General features: G+C 37.9%; 4 protein-coding genes across 5 annotated transcripts; 2 read left to right on the plus strand and 2 right to left on the minus strand.

Moving 5' to 3' along the window:
* Nucleotides 1-254: 254 nt before the first annotated feature.
* LOC110800213 (uncharacterized) lies at nucleotides 255-7,468 on the plus strand. Its single transcript, XM_022005516.2, has 3 exons — nucleotides 255-650; nucleotides 785-827; nucleotides 7,046-7,468. The coding sequence occupies exons 1-3, from the start codon at nucleotides 360-362 to the stop codon at nucleotides 7,159-7,161; spliced, it is 450 nt and encodes a 149-aa protein (XP_021861208.1). The 5' UTR covers nucleotides 255-359; the 3' UTR covers nucleotides 7,162-7,468.
* A 323-nt stretch (nucleotides 7,469-7,791) lies between these two features.
* Nucleotides 7,792-9,495, minus strand: LOC110800214 (uncharacterized). Of its 2 annotated transcripts, none has more exons than XM_022005518.2 (4): nucleotides 9,355-9,495; nucleotides 8,397-8,501; nucleotides 8,234-8,310; nucleotides 7,792-8,144 (listed from the first exon to the last, which is right to left on the minus strand). In XM_022005518.2, exons 2-4 carry the CDS (start codon nucleotides 8,495-8,497, stop codon nucleotides 8,005-8,007), a joined length of 318 nt encoding a protein of 105 aa, XP_021861210.1. In that variant the 5' UTR covers nucleotides 8,498-8,501; nucleotides 9,355-9,495; the 3' UTR covers nucleotides 7,792-8,004. The 2 variants fall into 2 exon arrangements, with proteins under 2 accessions (XP_021861210.1, XP_021861209.1); XM_022005517.2 differs by having other exon boundaries at nucleotides 7,792-8,153; nucleotides 9,355-9,494.
* On the plus strand, nucleotides 9,479-12,266 carry LOC110800215 (mitochondrial import inner membrane translocase subunit TIM10). The gene is made up of 6 exons (XM_022005519.2): nucleotides 9,479-9,616; nucleotides 9,833-9,881; nucleotides 10,961-11,013; nucleotides 11,281-11,319; nucleotides 11,409-11,478; nucleotides 11,957-12,266. Exons 2-6 carry the CDS (start codon nucleotides 9,840-9,842, stop codon nucleotides 12,005-12,007), a joined length of 255 nt encoding a protein of 84 aa, XP_021861211.1. The 5' UTR covers nucleotides 9,479-9,616; nucleotides 9,833-9,839; the 3' UTR covers nucleotides 12,008-12,266.
* Nucleotides 12,267-13,185: 919 nt separating this feature from the next.
* On the minus strand, nucleotides 13,186-18,001 carry LOC110800210 (serine/threonine-protein kinase BSK5). Its single transcript, XM_022005510.2, has 10 exons — nucleotides 17,694-18,001; nucleotides 17,352-17,572; nucleotides 17,106-17,241; nucleotides 16,427-16,560; nucleotides 16,244-16,349; nucleotides 15,839-15,924; nucleotides 15,362-15,550; nucleotides 14,983-15,147; nucleotides 13,877-13,990; nucleotides 13,186-13,610 (listed from the first exon to the last, which is right to left on the minus strand). The coding sequence occupies exons 1-10, from the start codon at nucleotides 17,770-17,772 to the stop codon at nucleotides 13,368-13,370; spliced, it is 1,473 nt and encodes a 490-aa protein (XP_021861202.1). The 5' UTR covers nucleotides 17,773-18,001; the 3' UTR covers nucleotides 13,186-13,367.

Here is an 18,001-nt window from a genome sequence, read left to right on the forward strand (position 1 = left end):
CCCCGACTAAATCAGGTTTGTTATCTGTTAGGCCTAATAAAAATAGTTAGGACTTAAATGTATGATTATTAAAAAATATCGCATAAGTTGGCTTAATTAAAAAAACAGGCCGAAAGTTGAACTATTATCTACACATTTTTCTTTATACAGTTTATATTTTTTATTTTTTTCGGAAAAATATACTTGGTATGCAGTTTTTTTTTAATGCACTTCATTAGAAGGGTACATCCATAGATGTTATACGTTAGATATAGCCATTAGGGAAACCTCTGTACACTTTTTTCCCCCAAAAAAAAAAAATCCTTGATTTTGAGCGACCGCGAAGTAGAACCGAAACAGAGTGAGCGAAGAGAGAGAAAATGGCTCTAGCAAGCAGAGTGGTGGGGGAGAAGGCAGCAGCAAACGGCCTTCTATGGAGGCTTCCATCAAATCTTCTTCAAAGCTTCAATTTCAGCACCGAATCACCTGCTACTACTACCACTACCACTACTACTACTACAACTGAAGCATCGAAAAATACGAAGCGTAGGAAGAACAAAAATCTCTTCGAAGTTGCGCAGTTTTTGCCCAACTGGGGGCTTGGATATCACATGGCCAAAACCCATTGGACCAATGTTTCTTATGAGATCACCAAGATCAATCTCTACAAGGTTTACCCCCCTCCCTCTTTTTTCATTGCGGCAATTTGTCGAACACCTTCAGATCATGTCTCATTTATGTTTTTTACCATCGTGTTTTTCTGTTTTGATTACTGAGGGTTTTTTTTTTGGTTTGATTTTTTCAGGATGGTAGACACGGGAAAGCTTGGGGGCTTGCTTACAAAGATGGTTAGTCTCCCATTTTGCACAATTTGGATTTCAAGTTCATTTCTTTTCTTGTTTTTTTAGTGCTTCTAATTGTTAGGTTTTAGGTGTAATTGGTTTTTCGTGCTATAGTCATAAGAAGAACTTTGAGTTTACTAGGGTTGTAATTGGGTTCTGAGAATGTCCAATGTCCCTGAATTTAATTGAATAGATTTTAACAAGGATTTATGCCCTATACTTAAGCCACCGTGTTCTTTGAACCTTTCAAATATTTATCAACTGAATTAGTGATTGGATTTGAGAACTATTAGTGTCTACTGCCAATCTGCTAGTAATACTTATTAACAATCAGGGGTAATTGTGTGTGTATTAGCGTTCCTAAACCTAACGGTTCATATCCGTGTTGTTTCTCTTCCTTAGTCCATGGATTAGAAACTTTAACTGTTTTTAGATGTTTCAAGAACCTATAGTTTCACATTCACATATTGATGTCTGGACTCCGAAGTTGTACAGGCTTACCTAGTTTGGCATGGTTTCAGTTGGCTTCTGACCTGAAACATTGGCAGTGCTTATAGAAGCACGCCAGTTTTTTGGAGGTTATGTGGCCCAATTAGTGGGGTTGTGCAGTATCTAATAGCTATATGAAGCTCCATGATCTTTTCAATTAGAAATTCCTTTGAGCTCCAATGCCCTAAAAGCAAGCTGCCAATCCTATGAAATGAATTGACTTAGAATATGCTTCTTATCGGGACAGCACACTATACTTGGTGCTCACTGCTCAGTGGATGCCTAATATTAAGTATTACATGTATCTTTATCTCACCAGAAGTTGTTAAATCTTATCAAAGTAATAGTGGGTAAGGAGGACCATTGAGTTTCACTTAAATTTAAACTTTACATGTTTGCAATTTTCTTTTAGAGCTGAATGAACTCATTATTTGTGTTATTCATTCATTGTGATAGCAGGGGATTGTATGAACATTCTCTAGTGGGAAATTGAATCAAAACCTAGTATTGCTTATCTCTGTGAAATTCACTATGTCTTGGTACCTGTACTGTTGTCCTCCTTTAGTCAATGTTCATGCAACAAATGTATGTCATTGTGAGATGTTAGCCAAGTAGATTTTGATATTTAAGAATGGATCACATCTGTGATGTGACTGATGTCTTGAAGCTCTCATATAGGCTTCCGTATTTTGCCGAAATATTGTTGCTTGGTTTTGAGTAAGACAGTATCATGGGAAGTGGTAACTATCTCTGTTTTCAGTGTGGAGGAAGTACTTAGTAATTGCACAAGTGTGCAAAACTGCAAGTGCCTTTCATTAATATTTATGTTTGCTTATGTGGACCTGTAACATGCAACATACAAGAGCTTGTGGAATGTTCCGAAACTAGCAATATGGTATTATGAGATATGAGTCTCCTCGCTTCCTCATATTTGTCCCTAGATCAATTCTAGGAACCATGTAGCTAAACGGTTAAACTATATGCTTTGAGGATGTATGCATTTTCCTTCTATTTTTCCTTGCAATGGAGATATCTATATTTCATCTCAAAACTAAGGGGGTGTTTGGTTCGAACGGGGTAAAGGGAATAAAATCAACAAAGGGAAAGAGAGGGAAAGGAAAGAAATTCCCTTTGATTTGGTAGGTTGTTTGGGTGGGATTTCTTTTTTCACCTCTCTCTCCTTCTCTCTCCTTTGCTACACCATCGTTCCTCTCCTTCTCCCTCCTTCCTCTCCTTCTCTCTCCTTCTCCCTCCTCCCAACGTCTCTCACCGCCGCCCGTGGTCGCCGCCGTCGCCCTTTTTTCAACCCGTGGTCGCCATCGTCCAACAGCTACCCCATTAATTCAGATCGGGTCAATTTCAACCCGTGGTCGCTGCCTCCCGTTTTCACGTCTCTCGCCGCTGCCCGTTTTTCACGTCTCTTGCCGCCGCCCGTTTTCCACGACTCTCTCCGCCGCCCCGTTTTTCACGACTCTCGCTGCTGCCCCATTTTTCATGAAAGTCAAATTTGAGGTTTTAAAGGTTAAATCCGACCATGGAAACTCTAGATTAGAGTTTTCATTGTCGAATTTGACCATATAAAAATCATGATTAATGACAAGAGATGTATTTTCATTTTTAATTTGTTGGATTTAAGGGATGGTGGTGTTTTTTTGGGGGTGAGAGGTGGTGCGTCAGGTGGCTGGAGGGTTGTTTTGGAGGTGGTATGGCGACGATGGTTGTTCTGGTTAGGTGGAGGTGGTGGGTCAGGTGGCGGTTATGATCTCGGAGGTGGTGGTGGTCGAGTGGTTGGGAGGGCGGGGACCACGGGTTGGTTGGTTGGGTTGGACAGCAGGTGGTGTATTTGGTAACCTGGGCAAGGGAATACAAAACCCTTTGGTGGGGTGGTGGGGTGGGTGGGTGGGTTGGGGAATCAATGTAGAGGAGTTTGGGGGAATAGAGAGGGAAAAGGGAATGATTGAAATGGTGTTACAAACACCAACAAAGGGAATGAATCCTGCTTATTCCCTTTCCCTCTCATAAAGACCCCAACCAAACGGCCCCTAAGCTTGTAGATTATTTTGTTATCTGACAAATAGTCCCCCATTAGGATAAAACAGGAGCATCCTACTGAGGTTTTTTTAATTTGAGCCGAGAAGTAGATCATTTTATTGTATTAGTCTTCAAGGGACGTCCTGGGTGTAGGGAAGATGTCAAGATGATTGATTATTTTGTTTTTTTTTGGCAAAGAAAAGTTGTTTTATAAACCAAAGTAAAAAGGTTACAGAAATACACCAAAACGATAAAGCACCATGGACAAAGTGGAAACAACTTCCCCCCACCTTCTAGGAAGGGTTAAGGAAGCCCCACGACCACCTTTCTATTGTCTGTTTCATCTCATATGAACATCTAACTTCCACATTAAAAAGGATTCTACGACAACTGAATTACAACTATCAAGTTTATTGTTAAAAACCTTTGCATTTCTTTGTAGCCATATGTTGTAAATTGTTTCTGCAAATGCCATGCTATAGGCCTTGTCTGCATTCTTAGTTTTCCTTTCTTGGCTGCATATTTAATCTCCTCAAACTCAGAATAGGCCTGTGAATTCCAATTCTCATCAGAACTTTGCCCTAATTTCCTCAGGAAAGCTACACCTGAAGAATAAGTGAGCTAGAATTCTCAGGTGCCTGCTGCTGACAGATACCACATTGTCCATCAATGTTGATATGCCAACAGATAAGCCTACCTTTAGTCGTAAGTCTATTTTGCATAGCAAGCCAGAGGATAAAGGTACTTTTTGGGCTAGCAAACTGTTGCATAGTAGTCTTTTCCACTACACCTGAACTCCAGTTTCCTTCAAGTACTTGTACATCCTTCGAATCTTGAATTTGCAATTGTATATGATGGATACGGAACCATCAGCAGTAAGTAGAGTCTCCCTGCAATGCCATATCTTCCTCATGGACCAAGTCAGCCAATTAGGAATAGGCATAGACCAGAAATTTTTCAGTTTTATGCAGTGCGTGTCCATCCATTTTACACAAAGCTTATCCTGCTTCATCGATAAGGTCCAACATTAATAACAGCTGCCTTATTCCAGATAGTGAGGTCCCTCAGATTCCACCCCCCACAGCTCTTAGGGAGACAGTTGTTCCTGATCTACCGGGGCTCTCCTTGAACTTGAATTACCACCAGTTCACAACAAGGTCCTACATATCCTCTGTATTTCTTTCATAAATTTTTTAGGCATCGCAAATATTTGACACCAGTACATTTGAGTACCAAAAAGGACTAAACTGCCCGAGAAGTGCTATTAACTCTTCCTAAAAAGCTTTTTTTTCCTGGTTCATATAGATACATTCACATGGAATCGGGTACCAAAATGAAGCAGAAGTAGGACCAAACTGAGAGTTAACCCCTGCTTTAATTAACCTGTCCCTTGTTCTTACATGAGACTCGGGCTATTTCCCACTCTTCGCTCATCCATTCTGCCCGCTCGTCCAGACGCGGCGCCCCCTACTTAAATTACTAAGCCTAGTCTACTAAAAAAGGGCTACAGCAAGCAAGCTTTTGGTATGAATAAAGCGAAGCTTTTGGAAAGGGGACAAGGCACGGGTCTTGACAGCTCCTCCCTTAGAGGAACAACCTTAGAAATAGATCAGTTGCAGTCTGCCCGCATATTTTAGGAATTTGGCTGACCAGTTTATAGCCCGTGCTACGGTTTTATCAACCAATGGCTTATTGTCTGCATAACTCAGTTTCCTAGTGGTCAAATGCACTCCAAGGTATCTAAAGGGAAAAGATCCCTTACCCATGCCTAAACCACTCCTTATAAGAACTTCTTCAACATCTGAAACACCTGCCATGTACATGTCACTCTTGTCCAGATTGGCAACCAGGCCCCAGGCAACAGGATATTTGGAGAAAGCTTCAAAAGAGTTCTGTACAGAAGGCTTATCAGCTCTAGAGAAGAGCAACAAGTCGTCAGTAAACATCATGTGTGTAATTTCAAGTCTCTTACACCTAGGATGAAAATGAAATTGTTCGTCAATAATGACTTCCTGTAGGCACCTTGATAAATACTCCATCCCGAGAGCAAAACGGACTGGGGACATTGGGTCCCCTTGTCGTAGTCCTTTCTTAGCAGGATGGGGGTAGTAGGATCTCCATTCACAAAAATGAAATAAGACATTGTTGTTAAGCATTGCATAATCGTCCTATGAATTTCACCGGAAAACCCAACTCATATAACATGACCTTAAGAAAAGGCCATTCGAGAGAATCATAAACTTTTATCAGGTCCACCTTGATCAAATATCTAGGGTAGCTGTTTGATCGAGAATAACCCTTACTTAGCTCAGAGGCTAAAAGGATGTTATCAGCAATTGATCTGCCCGGGATAAACCCTGCTTGGGCACAATGAACAATATTACCAGTAACAAACTGAAGTCTGTTGGTGACAATTGTAGAGATCATTTTGTAAACAATAGAACAACAGGCTACAGGTCGGTAATCTTTTACACTGGTTGCATTCTGAATTTTAGGAATCAGATTTACAACAGTGCTATTTACCTGTTTAAGCATCACACCAGTGTCAAAAAGTTTCTTGACAGCAGCATAAACACCACCTTTATAGTCCCCCGAGCTTTCTGAAAAGAGAGGCTATTAAGCCCATCCAGACCAGGTGCCTATTAATATCAAAATACCCTTCAGTGCATCATCTACCTCCTGATTCGTAATAGGTTTAATCAGGTCCTCTGTAGCAGCAGAGGTTAGTTACTTGCTCTTCCGTACTATTGCAATATCAACTCCTTGTAAATTGTTAGCAGCAGGCCCAGCAACTTGGTATAAAAATATTCAATCCACCTTGATTTTTGTGTCAGTTGTAATTTTTTGACCATTAGAATCATATAGAAGGTCAATACTATTCGTAGAGTGTCTCTCTTTCATAGCACTGAAGAAGAATTTAGAATTTGAGTCTCCGAGTTGTAGTCATTGTGTTCTGGATTTCTTCCTAAAAGCACTTTCTTGCACAGCTAGAAACTTTTTGAGAGAAGAAATAAGCCTCTTTTCCTCCCCCCTGTAGCAGGACATCAGTAGCATTTGCAGCTAACTTATCTTGGGTGCCCTCCAAGTCCTCCCTTATACCATCTAACCTTTCTTCCAGTCCAGCATAATCTCAACTACGAAGCTTTTTTAGACCCCTTCAATGAATTTGAGCTTCTGCCATAGCTTGAACACAGCAGTGCCCGAAACTGGTTGATTCCAACCATCTGTACCAACCCTATCAAATTCCTCATGGTCAGCCCATCTCTTATAAGAAAAGCCAATATTTTGACTGGCTATTAGTTAGTGGACATCTGTCTTATGGTATTACAACTACTGGAAATGTATTTATCCCTCTCTCCTATCTGATGGTTTGGTGAATAAGTGTATCCATTTTGACTGATGTTCTAATGCTGTCTAATTTCTAAAGGGACTTCCATATTTCAAATATATATTGGCTGGGTTGGTTCACATGGTAGCTTTACAACTCACAAGTTATGCACTGTTTGCAACTTGATTCCTGACCACCCTCCCCCTTTAAGTTTCGTGATCAGTGTTTCTACAAATTAGAACCTGGGTTTTGTGCAGTAAATACTGGTACATGATTTGGGATGTTTAGTAATCATGTGTGTGTATCAGGTTTCTCTTTGTAACTTGATTCAGTAAGAGATTTTGAGTTGGATTAATTTGCTGAGTATTTCTTGCAGGTATTCCTGCTCCTGCTACAAAGAAAATTAGTGGAGTTCACAAGCGGTGTTGGAAATACATTTCGAATCCAATAAAAGCAGAAGTTGAGCCAAAGCCTGAAGCTGAAGCAGCTTAAGTGAGGCTACATACATGATCATTCATATAAATGCCTTTATTTTCTGGCTATTTGTCTCATTTTGGGAGACCTGAGTTTTGTATGGGTGTGCCATTTGTTTGAGCCTGAAGAATTTTTGATAATGCTTGCTTCGTTACAACTTGTACGGAATTTATGTAGGAAAAACATAGAAGTCTTGACAAAAGATGGTGTCGAGCAGTCTGGCTAGGTTCGGTTTTGTGGCACATATGCTTAAATAGCTTTTTCATTTAGAGATTACTTATATTGTCAGGAGATGATACTATATAGTTCATTTCCTTTCATTGAATTGCTTCTTTTGTCTGTTTAATACTAGTGCAAATCTGCAATCTTTGGCAGAAGTGTTCTAAAAGAAGAGGTGATAGTGATTATCAAACAACCAAGTCAATAATACATTTTTAATTTTGAACAATTTGGAATTTACAAGGAAGTTTGTAAATTTAGTAAATTACAGTTAAAAGTTTAGACTTGCCTATATAAAATACCCATCTCAAAAGTGAGCTATTAAATCAAGAGTGGCAGTTAAAGTTCTCCTGAACATACGTAAAATGTGCTCAAGGATTTAGAAGAATAAAAGGCATGTTGAGTCTTTGTAAAAAATGCAAAGCTATAGAAACAAGCGTAGTCTTGGTTGTGATCTAAGAAAAAGTAAAGTGTATCTTCCAAGAATGAAGTATTTTGGTTGGCAATTTTGCAAAAGCATACAAGAATGTTGAGTCGAGAGCAAGAACAAGGAGGGAAACATAAGCATTTTAAAACATGAATGGTCGTACTAGCATTACTCCTACTAACACTTGTATTCGTTGACGAGCGGCAATAAGTAGCTCATGGACTATCATCATCCATGGATTCAGTTTCACTAGCTTTGGTGCTCTTAAACTTGTCAACTGCATCATCAAAGGTCTTTCTCACATGTTGACACATATTTATCAAATTTTGGCAACCATCCTTTAACACCTCGCCAGCTGGATCACCTGACAAGTATATTTTAGAGATTCAAAATATGAAAGCTGAAAAAAGAGATTCAAAATCATCATTTCCTGGCTGTGATTACCTGTTGTTTGCACCCTAACATTAACCCGGGCTTCAGAAGGATGAGGAATGCTGTATCCACAAAACGATACCCGTGGACTGCAAAATCATCACTCATCAGTGCACCATCAACAATAACCACTTGATAATAGCAGTCAATAAAAATAATGATTAAGAAGACTAACTCTTTGTTAAGGACCAATCTAAGGGAGTTAGCAAGAGTGTGATCCTCATCTGTTACTGAGAATGTTGATGCACTTGGATTTTGATACGACCCATGCTCCATTTCTCTGCATAATTCAATTTGTATTTTCTCTGTTAATTTATTTATTAACTAAACAACGCCAAAAACTTTTGATTATACAATCAAGACACAACCAAGAAACAAACTTCACCTGTGCTTTCCTAAACAAATCAACACTACAACTCTAATCAGTAATCACAGCCTTAGCTTCTAATCATCTAAAGTCTTGACTTCTATAGCATTCAAGCAAGAGAACCATGACAACCATGACTTCTTAAGCCTCAAAGCAAGACAAAGAATAATACTCTTAAGCCTTAGTAGCAACTTCAGCTTCCACCGCTTCTCTCGAACTCGTCTGTCCGCAGTTGATAGTCACATATATACACTAACTTGAACTACTAATGTCACAACTAAACCCGGTATGGAGATCGCACATTGTAAAATGGAATCCAAGTTTGCTTATTTAACACTTCAAATCATCAACTTTTTCAAAAAATACAACTATGAGAGGACTATTAAGCAATTCATAAATATTTTACCATTCAGTTCACTGCAAAAGTTCGATTTTTTTTTACAACTCACTCTAATATCAACACCTCATTCAGATAAACTCCTCAATATTAACAATTATTCCAGTATTCAACAAATAATCAGCAATCCAATAATAACGATTATGTTTGTCAAATAGGAACTAATATAATCCCAAAATTAACAAATAATCAGCAATTTCTTAGTAAATTACTACTTCTCAAAACACCAATTGTCCCCAAAATAAACGCATAATCAGCAATTAAATATTAACAATTACAGGTCAAAACACCAATTATCCCAAATTCTACAAATGAATTACGAATTCATTAGAAGTTCTGCAATTGAAAAAGAAGGGAGGAAGAGAGAACCTGGACTCGTTCCCAGTCCGTGCTCTTTGAGAATGTCGATTGAGGCTGAATGTACAGTGAGGGCTATTTTAGGGCTCGAGGACGGAAATATAGTGTTATATCGAGGGCTTTTCAGTAATTCCACCACCAACCCAAATAAAAAAAGAAAACCCTAAACCTCTAATTCAGCTTCACTTCTTCCTCGCTCTCTCTCCCTATCTCTCAACACCCAGAATTCCAGATTCTCCCCCAAAATCTTTTAAGGTTCAAATTGTGATTTTGGGTAATGGATTACTTTTCGTTTTACTATTAATTGGATTCTTATTTGTTTGAAATGTCAGGAAAAATAGTTGTTTTGGGCAGAGTTTCTGGGAAAAGATTTGGGTTTCGATTTGATTTGTGAAATTTGTCTTATTTTGATTTTTAGATTATTTTATAGAAATTCATGGTCTAGTTTCTCGAGTATCTACTAATCATATGCATTGATGAACTTTTTCAGGTTGAAAATGGCCAACAACAGCTTACCTCCTCATTTGGCAAAAGAACAGGTACTTTTGATTTTTCTGCTTTTTTATTAATATTCAGATGATTAGCTTAATTGTGCTCTGTGATTCAGAAATGGTATGTAAAATATAAGATGTTATGATGATTCATTTATATTTTCATGGATCATATTCGATATCGCGATTTTAGTGTTAGAGGAGATCAATTAACTGACATTGGGAGGGTTAGACGAGATCAATTAACTGACATTGGGGTCTAAATTCTTTGGGGAATGAGTATTTATTTGTTGGACAAAGATTAGGTGGATAAGTTACATACTTATGGATGCTTTCACTAATTACCTACTTCAATATGTTGCGTAGAAAGTTTCAATAATTGGACTGTGGCTATCCTTTTGTGTTTTCCTCGAGGTTGGTATCGATAATTTGCAATTACATGTCATAGTTAAGTCTATCTTACAGAAAATTGACAGTACAAATTGATTTCCTGAGTTAAACTTTGTGTCGCTTCTTTCATTGGCATGGTTGATCTTAGTTTTAAAAAGCGCGCTTTTTTGCGCTTAAAGCTCGGAAGCTCACAGCAAAACGCTTCTGCCAGCCGAAGCCTAGCGACATACAAGAAGCGCGCGCTTCCTAGCGCTTCGGTGCTTCTGCGCTTCCTAGCGCTTTTGCGCTTCTTGTAGTCTGGGCACATCAGACCCTTCTTTTTTATAAAAAATAAAGCCACGTGATTCTAATCTTCTTTTTTAAAGTATCACGTGATTTTTTTTTTTTGAAAAACAAATATTTTGGAAGTTTTTGAAAACCCTAGTGCAATTTTCTCCCGTAGCCGGATTTCTCTAGCCTTCTCGCCGGATTTCTCCTGTCGGATTCTGAATTTTTCTTTCATCGTTTTGATTTCTCTTTTTTTTTCATCTTTTCTTTCCATATTTTCTCCATATTTTCTGAACTTTTGAAAATTTATTATTTCTTTCCGAGTGCGCTTCGCCTACGAAAAGCGTACGTTTTCGCTTTGCGCTTTGCGCTTAAGCTCCAGGGCCCTTTTGCGCTTCAGTGCGCTTCGCGCTTTTTAAAACTAAGTGGTTGATTGATTTTGGTTTTAATAATAGATTTTTTTTTTGCAGATCATGTTTATGGCAGAGAAGGAGATGGAGTACAGGGTCGAGTTGTTTAACAAGTTGGTAATTTTAACTGCGTAATGCTGTACATTGCTATTACTTGCTAGTAAATATATTCCGCATTTGATTTGAGAGTATGTTTTTGCAAATATGCTATCATAGTTTTGTGAATTCCTTCCATCAAGGGTTTATGTAAGGACTTTAATAGTGCAAGAGTTCCCACTGTTCTTTGGTTGTACTTGACTGCAAAATGAAAGAGGAACACTGGATATTCTCCATGATATTAAGACTTTGTCTGACTTGTTATGCTCTTTCATCTGCTTCAGGCTCACTCAGACCTGCTTTCGCAAATGCACTGAAAAAAGGTACTCATTACTGAAGCACCCATTCCATTTACCTTTGTATGTTTAACACCTAAGAGAGCCGGTGTTAATGCTCTGCTGTCCTCTTTCAGCTACAAGGAATCTGAGCTGAACATGGCTGAAAACAGTTGTATCGATCGTTGTGTTTCAAAGTATTGGCAGGTAAAATATCAGAATTTCAAAATATTGAGGAACTTATTTTCTTTATCTTTTATGTAACTTCACCGAATCACCCATTGGGTTGAAGGCTTGAAGCCAGTTTAGTAAATTGATGTAATCCATTATGACCACGAAGAATGCTTCTAGTCTTTGGTTTCATATTACTTCAACTGGTACTCTTTAGATAAAAGACTTACCAATTTTGATTGCTATAGATAGCTCAAGGAGTCATGGCATAATCAATGCACCAAAGAATTAATAGTTTTTTAGTCATGTTCTTCTTCTATAAACTATAGGGGTAATGATCTTTAGCAATATAACTTCATCAATTTATGACTCGTAGGTAGCAGAACATCCGGCTTTGCATCATAGAGTTTTCCGTGTCATTGTTTGGGAGTGTCAGAATGATTTGAGTGATAGTGTTGTTATTGGAGTGCTGCAAATATTGTCTATTAATTAAAGCTATTTTGTATTTTATCAGGTGACTAACCTAGTGGGTCAGTTGCTCGGAACAAATCAGCCTCCCATGTGAATGGCGTTCACCCTTTTGAAGCAATCACCGCCTTTGCTTAGATGAAGCTGTGGCGAAAGAAAAAGAGAAAAAAAATGATACTGTTGTTATTCTCAGGAATCAGAATACTTTTCGCTGAAAATTTTGCTTATTTTAAGCTTAACTATCCATGTTATGTGCCAAGTGATGGCGTTACTACAAATGATTTGACATTCAAGTACTAGATGTTGGTGGAAAGCCAAATTTAATCATATGTTCTATTGAAGGTTTATTCCTTGAATTGGAGTTGTTCTGTTATTGATTCCAACGATTCCAACTCCAGGAATTGGACTACGTATCACGCAATAAATGCAAGAGTGATTTCAGGAGGCTTAAGTTTGACTCAACTAAAAAAAATTCATTTGATTGATCAGTTTTCTAATTTTCTTTATCAAGCAATAACAGCAGAAGTGCAACTTAAGGAGGCTTAAGTTTGATCAACTTCAAAACTTTCCATATCTAATTATGAAAAGATGTTTAAGTGGCTTTTGTCACAAAATAATGGTCCAAATTTTAAGCAATGGCGTTTGGCATAGAAAGTTACGTAAAATGTGCTTCTCTGATCGGAATGTTAGAAAGCGTGATTTAGAAGGTGGACCATGGAGAGAGTCTAACCGAGCAGCTGATTGGTTAGCAAACTATGGCGTCCGTTTGGAGCAAAAATTGGTCATTCTTGAGGCGATCCCGCAGGATCTTCGTGCTATTTTATTGGAGGACTTGAGTGATGTTGCTTGGCTAATGCTGGTTCCAGAGCAAGCTCGTGGAGTAGGATTAGCATAAGTGTGTGCTGTTGTTCGTAGTTTCCTTTTATTTGCTTTCATTTTGTTTCTCTAGCTTTTAGTCTTTTCTTTTCCTTTCTTTGGGGCTGTTCCCCTCTTCGTACACCCAAAAAAAAAAAAAGGTGGACCATGGTGCACCATAAGAACACTAGTATATAATTGAAATAACATCTGCACCATGTTTCTTTTGGTGCACCATGCTCTACGTGCACCACGGTCCATAGTCCACGGATTGGTTAGAAAGCTGCGTAAGGTGTGTTTCTCTGATTGAATGATTGACTCGGTCTAGATTTCAATTTAAGTTGACAAAGTTGCCAAAATAACCTGTATTTTGGGATGCCTTGCGAAATACAGAGTGTTATTTAGGGATGGAGGTAAAAGTAGCAATGCAAAACAGCCCTTCCTTGCTTTGAGATTTAAATAAAAATGCCATTCAATACAACCTTTGTATGAATATATGATTCTAATTACGAAGATAAAACTCACCACTCAGAAATTTGAAATAGATACAATAATTATGGAACCTTTTAAAACCCTGAAAAATAAGAAAGCTATATACAAATTTAGTTTTTCTTCCATTTGGCCTCCAATGACGTTCCATCTTTGAGCGTCTCATGGGCATCATTGTCCATCCCGAGGCTGAACAGAGCTGCGGCTTGGAGATAAAATGCAGTTGGCCATTCAGGGGAAACTACTTGTGCTTGCATAGCATCTGCCAGTGCTTCTTGTAGCATATTGCTCATCAAGTAAGACAAACAACGTCGAGCAAATACCGTTGGTGAAACCATTGTCCCATCATCAATAAACTGCCAGAATAACAGACAAATGTCACTATCAGACCTTCAAGTAAATTGTCAATACCCAAAAGCCTCGTTTCCAAAAAAACAAACACTTGAAACCAATGCTTTTCACACATATCAGACCTTTAAGTCATTTTTTATCCTCTCCAACATTTTTTGAAAGGAGGTTTGAACTTTTTGAAACAACGCAGAACGGAGAGTATGAAGTTCATTCTTGGATGAATTCATAGCATTTAGTAAGAATAATGAATCTGTGGCCTGAGAACAATTACCTGAGTGTAAGACTTAATGGCAGTAGCGAAATCTTTAGCTCTAAAAGCAGTGTCTCCGTGTTTCTTGCAGTTAAGTGTTTCTTGAATTTGATTTGTCCACACTTGGAAGGAAAGCTGAAACAAAGTTCGCAATCTCATCAGATATATGGGGAGAAGATTTCATGATGCACAACCATGTTAATCAGTTTGCAAGTTTATGTAATGACTGTTTAGGATGCCATTATCCCTTCCATCATTTATGGATAAGGTACTATTCATAAAAGATGGTATTATGTATGGCCATTATCTGAACAAATTATGTATCACAAACTGAGGGAAGAAGTACAAAATTAAGAAAAATAAATGAAAAGGAAAATTCCCAGAGACTATAGCAGCAATATAAGCTAAGCAAGACCCAATCTCATCAATTCAGACAATATTATAATGGTAATTTTGTTGCAATAATGAGCAATGCAGGACCCAATCTGCTCTATTATCTAAATTGATTATGGTGCACCCATTTTCTAAGACATGTGGAAATCTGAAAAAACAGCAAATTATTACACCCAGCTTTTGAAGGTCCCATAAGTCATAGCCTAGTGGTTGAGTGCCTGGTCTTTCTGGATGAAGATTGGCAGATCAATGAATTGAACAGCCAAATATCTCACTCCGTCCCAAGAAAATGGGCCATATTTGCAGTTTGTCACAAAATTATAGGCCACTTTCTGAAGTTAGTAAGTTCAATTCTGTTGTTTTCTCACGCTACCCTCGTAATGACCTAGAATTCTTAAATGCAATGTTCCAGGAAAAATATTACAAATGTGAGACGAAATATTCAAATAGTGGAGTTTTTTAGCTAAAAACCTTTAACAAACATAGTCAACTATTTATGGACGAAGTATATAGGACCCTTAAAAAAATGAAATTTCCAAAAAGAGAAATTAACCCACTATACCCTGCTTTGGAGTTTCACCAAATATAGAGACAAAATGCACTCAGAAGATAGCATGTTATAATAATTATAGACACACATATAAGTGGTGTTTTGTTTCATATCCTGCATTTACACACAAACACCCACCAAAAAATAAAGATGAAAATAAATGACAAAAGGTAGAGGAGCCTACCTCATTTGCAATCCCCTCGTCGTCCTTGTATCCAATATCTTCTAATATTTCATGTATGGCTGTAAGATCCAGTCTAGAACAGGCTTCACCAAGAGGAGTTAATGACAGTGAATCCTTTGGGGATGCATTTCCATGTGAAATACCCATCAGAACATGAGAGGGGACCTGTAAATTTCATGGAAAAAAACTGGAGAATTGAGAAGTGTGTTGTTTCTATGCAAGGTAACTTTTACCTGTAGGCCAATATACTGTTAAAAACTTAATCTAGTAAAATAATATGCTATTGTCATATACTAATACAGTAATACCTTAAAAAGGCAGAAAACTAGGCATATGAAAAGAAACAATGCTTTTGAAGAGGAATCAAAATAAGGCGCACCTCAGTTTCTTTCTGTAGCGGAGTAAGTGCTGCCACAAGAGACCTGGCATTTGGCCTCTCGCGAGCTTCATACTGCAAGCAACGTGATGCTAATCGTACTAATTCAGTTCCATCATCATTCGAAAAATGGCCCTCCAAATTGGAATCAATTAGCATCGAAAAGTTTTTTCCTCGTATGAGATCAAGTGCCTGGGAAAAGCAAGAGACTGTTGAGTTACAAATATTCCAACTTTTAAAGGATTGTGAACATCAATCATTCAGGAGAATGTGACATGCTAAGCCCAGCTCCAAAAGGAGGTCGAATCCATCAAATTTTTCACAGAAGAATTTTGACAAATATTTGTATCAAAGCTCGAGAATACTTGGATGCTTAAAATAGGGTTGATGTGACATGAAAAGGTTTCAAGTTTTTTTTTTTTTTGAAAAGGTTTCAACATGATTAACACTGACTATTTCTACCAAGGAATCGAAGTTTACATGGCTTGGTGGTATATGTTTCCCACTGAGCAGGTCAAGCAGTAAGGTGCCAAAACTGTAGATCACACTTTCTGGGGAAATTCTACCTGCCAATATTAGAAAGAAGGTGTTAGCTTCCTAGAGAAAGCATCCAATTAAGTCTAGAATATAGCAGCTCACTAGAACAATTTTAGATTTGTCTCTTTAAAAGTAAGAAGAAAAGGGAAAGCACCAGGAGATCCTCCTCGCGAAGGAAACACCAAGTGCATACTACAACAAATTTAGATGTTCTCTGCTCACTGACTTGGGACAGACCTCCGTTCATGAATTATTCTCATGTAAAGTATTTTCATGTGAGTATCAACTATTAAACATAGTAGAGTATATGTTTTCAACAAAATAGATCAACCAGGGAGGGTGAGGTACCTGTCCTCATGTACTCGGGAGGAGTGAAAGCCAAGTTTGTACTGTAACTTTTGCCATCTCGGCTGTTTTTCATGAGGCCAAAGCAAGAGAGCCTGGGATTACCATCCTGTCAAAAGTTGAGTCACTACTAGAGTATATGGGGGAAAAAAGGAGAAAAGAGCAAAATCACAGGTTGAATTGTACCTGGTCAAATAGAACTCTATAAGCATTAAGGTCGTGATACAATGATCTCCCCTTATTGCTACAATGTTCCAAAGCTTGTGCTAGACACAATGCCACTCTCAGCCTCATCGCCCATTTCAAAGGCTGATTTTCCCCTGAAGCAAATAACCAATATGAAACTTAAATCAAAATCAAATAGCACCATCAAGACAACATCTTCATCCGTTGAGTCAATCAATTTCATGGAACCTCTATTAGCAAACAAGTTTCCCTAACCGTTTTAGTTTTTACATCCCCACATACATGGTGAAATCGTTATAAATCTGATATGTACAAGTGTACAAACAAACCAACCAAAAGTAAATAAATTTCATTTTATTTTATCAAAATCCCTCCAAATTCTCCTCATCTAAATGGGGTCGTTAGACTAATGATACTCAATGCAAACAATTCTAGACAGAGCTTCCCTTTGTCAAAATCAACTTACTAACATTCTCTAAAAATTAATCATGGGCATACACTGATCCACTCCAGCATTTTCAGGCGACATACGGTGGTAAATGTATCTCATTGATAACAATATCGAAAATGCAAATGCAATGCATATTTCAAAAGCAAACATACAAAGTCCATTTATGTCAAGGTCACAACATTTTCAATCTAAAATAAGAAAGTTATGATTATTATAGATAATACTCACAATGAAAGAGATGCTTAGAAAGAGTTTCATTGGGCATGAATTCAGCAACTAGCAATCTCTCGTCACCCTCACAACAACACCCAATCAAATTCGCCATCTTCTCACTCCTCAGCTGCCCCACTGTCCTTGCTTCCTCCTACATTTCAATCAAATTCAAATCAAACATCCAACTATATTGATTACACACTTTTCTCCTAATTAATCAAATTTAACAATCAAAATCACAAACCCATCAAATATTAATACCAGAAATTGCCGGGAATCAGGCCAAGCAGACCTGTGGAACCGTTTGATGGCGATCCAATGGCCATCATTGAGCTTCCCACGATATACAATATTAGGAGCTTTCTCACCATGCTCAGAAACAATATTCTCCGAAGAAAACCCAGAAGCAGCAGCTCTTAACTCGTCCAATTTGAACTCAGTGAAACTCGGCTGTGACTCACCCTCATCTTTCCCTCCGTTTTCTACAAAAAAATCAAACAAAAAATGAATTTAAAACAAAACCCAACAAAGATTAAGCATTAATTAACAAGTTTATGATGATTATGAGCTTAAAAACAAAGATTAAAATCTATATCATTTTACCAAGATCGGAGTAATGTGGAACACTGTGATTAGAGTGTGACCACCAGCAAAGTGAGAGTTTTGAGCAACGAACTCCCATATTTTGGAGAGAGAGAAAGAGTTTGGATCAGTGAGTGTAGTAAAGTTTAAGGTTGGGTCTCAAACTTTTCTGCTAGTTTTTTGTGTTAGTGTGATTTGAAAGGGTTTTACAGGAAAAAGGAGAAATCAGTCAGACAGAGGAGAGAGAAAATGAAACAAAATAAAAATCAAAGAGAAGAGAAGATGGAGAAAGTAGTCCTAATCTTTTCAAATAGTACTCTCTCCATTAT

Source organism: Spinacia oleracea, chromosome 6 (assembly GCF_020520425.1).
Source record: "Spinacia oleracea cultivar Varoflay chromosome 6, BTI_SOV_V1, whole genome shotgun sequence".
In the NCBI taxonomy this organism is placed as follows: Eukaryota; Viridiplantae; Streptophyta; class Magnoliopsida; order Caryophyllales; family Amaranthaceae; genus Spinacia; species Spinacia oleracea.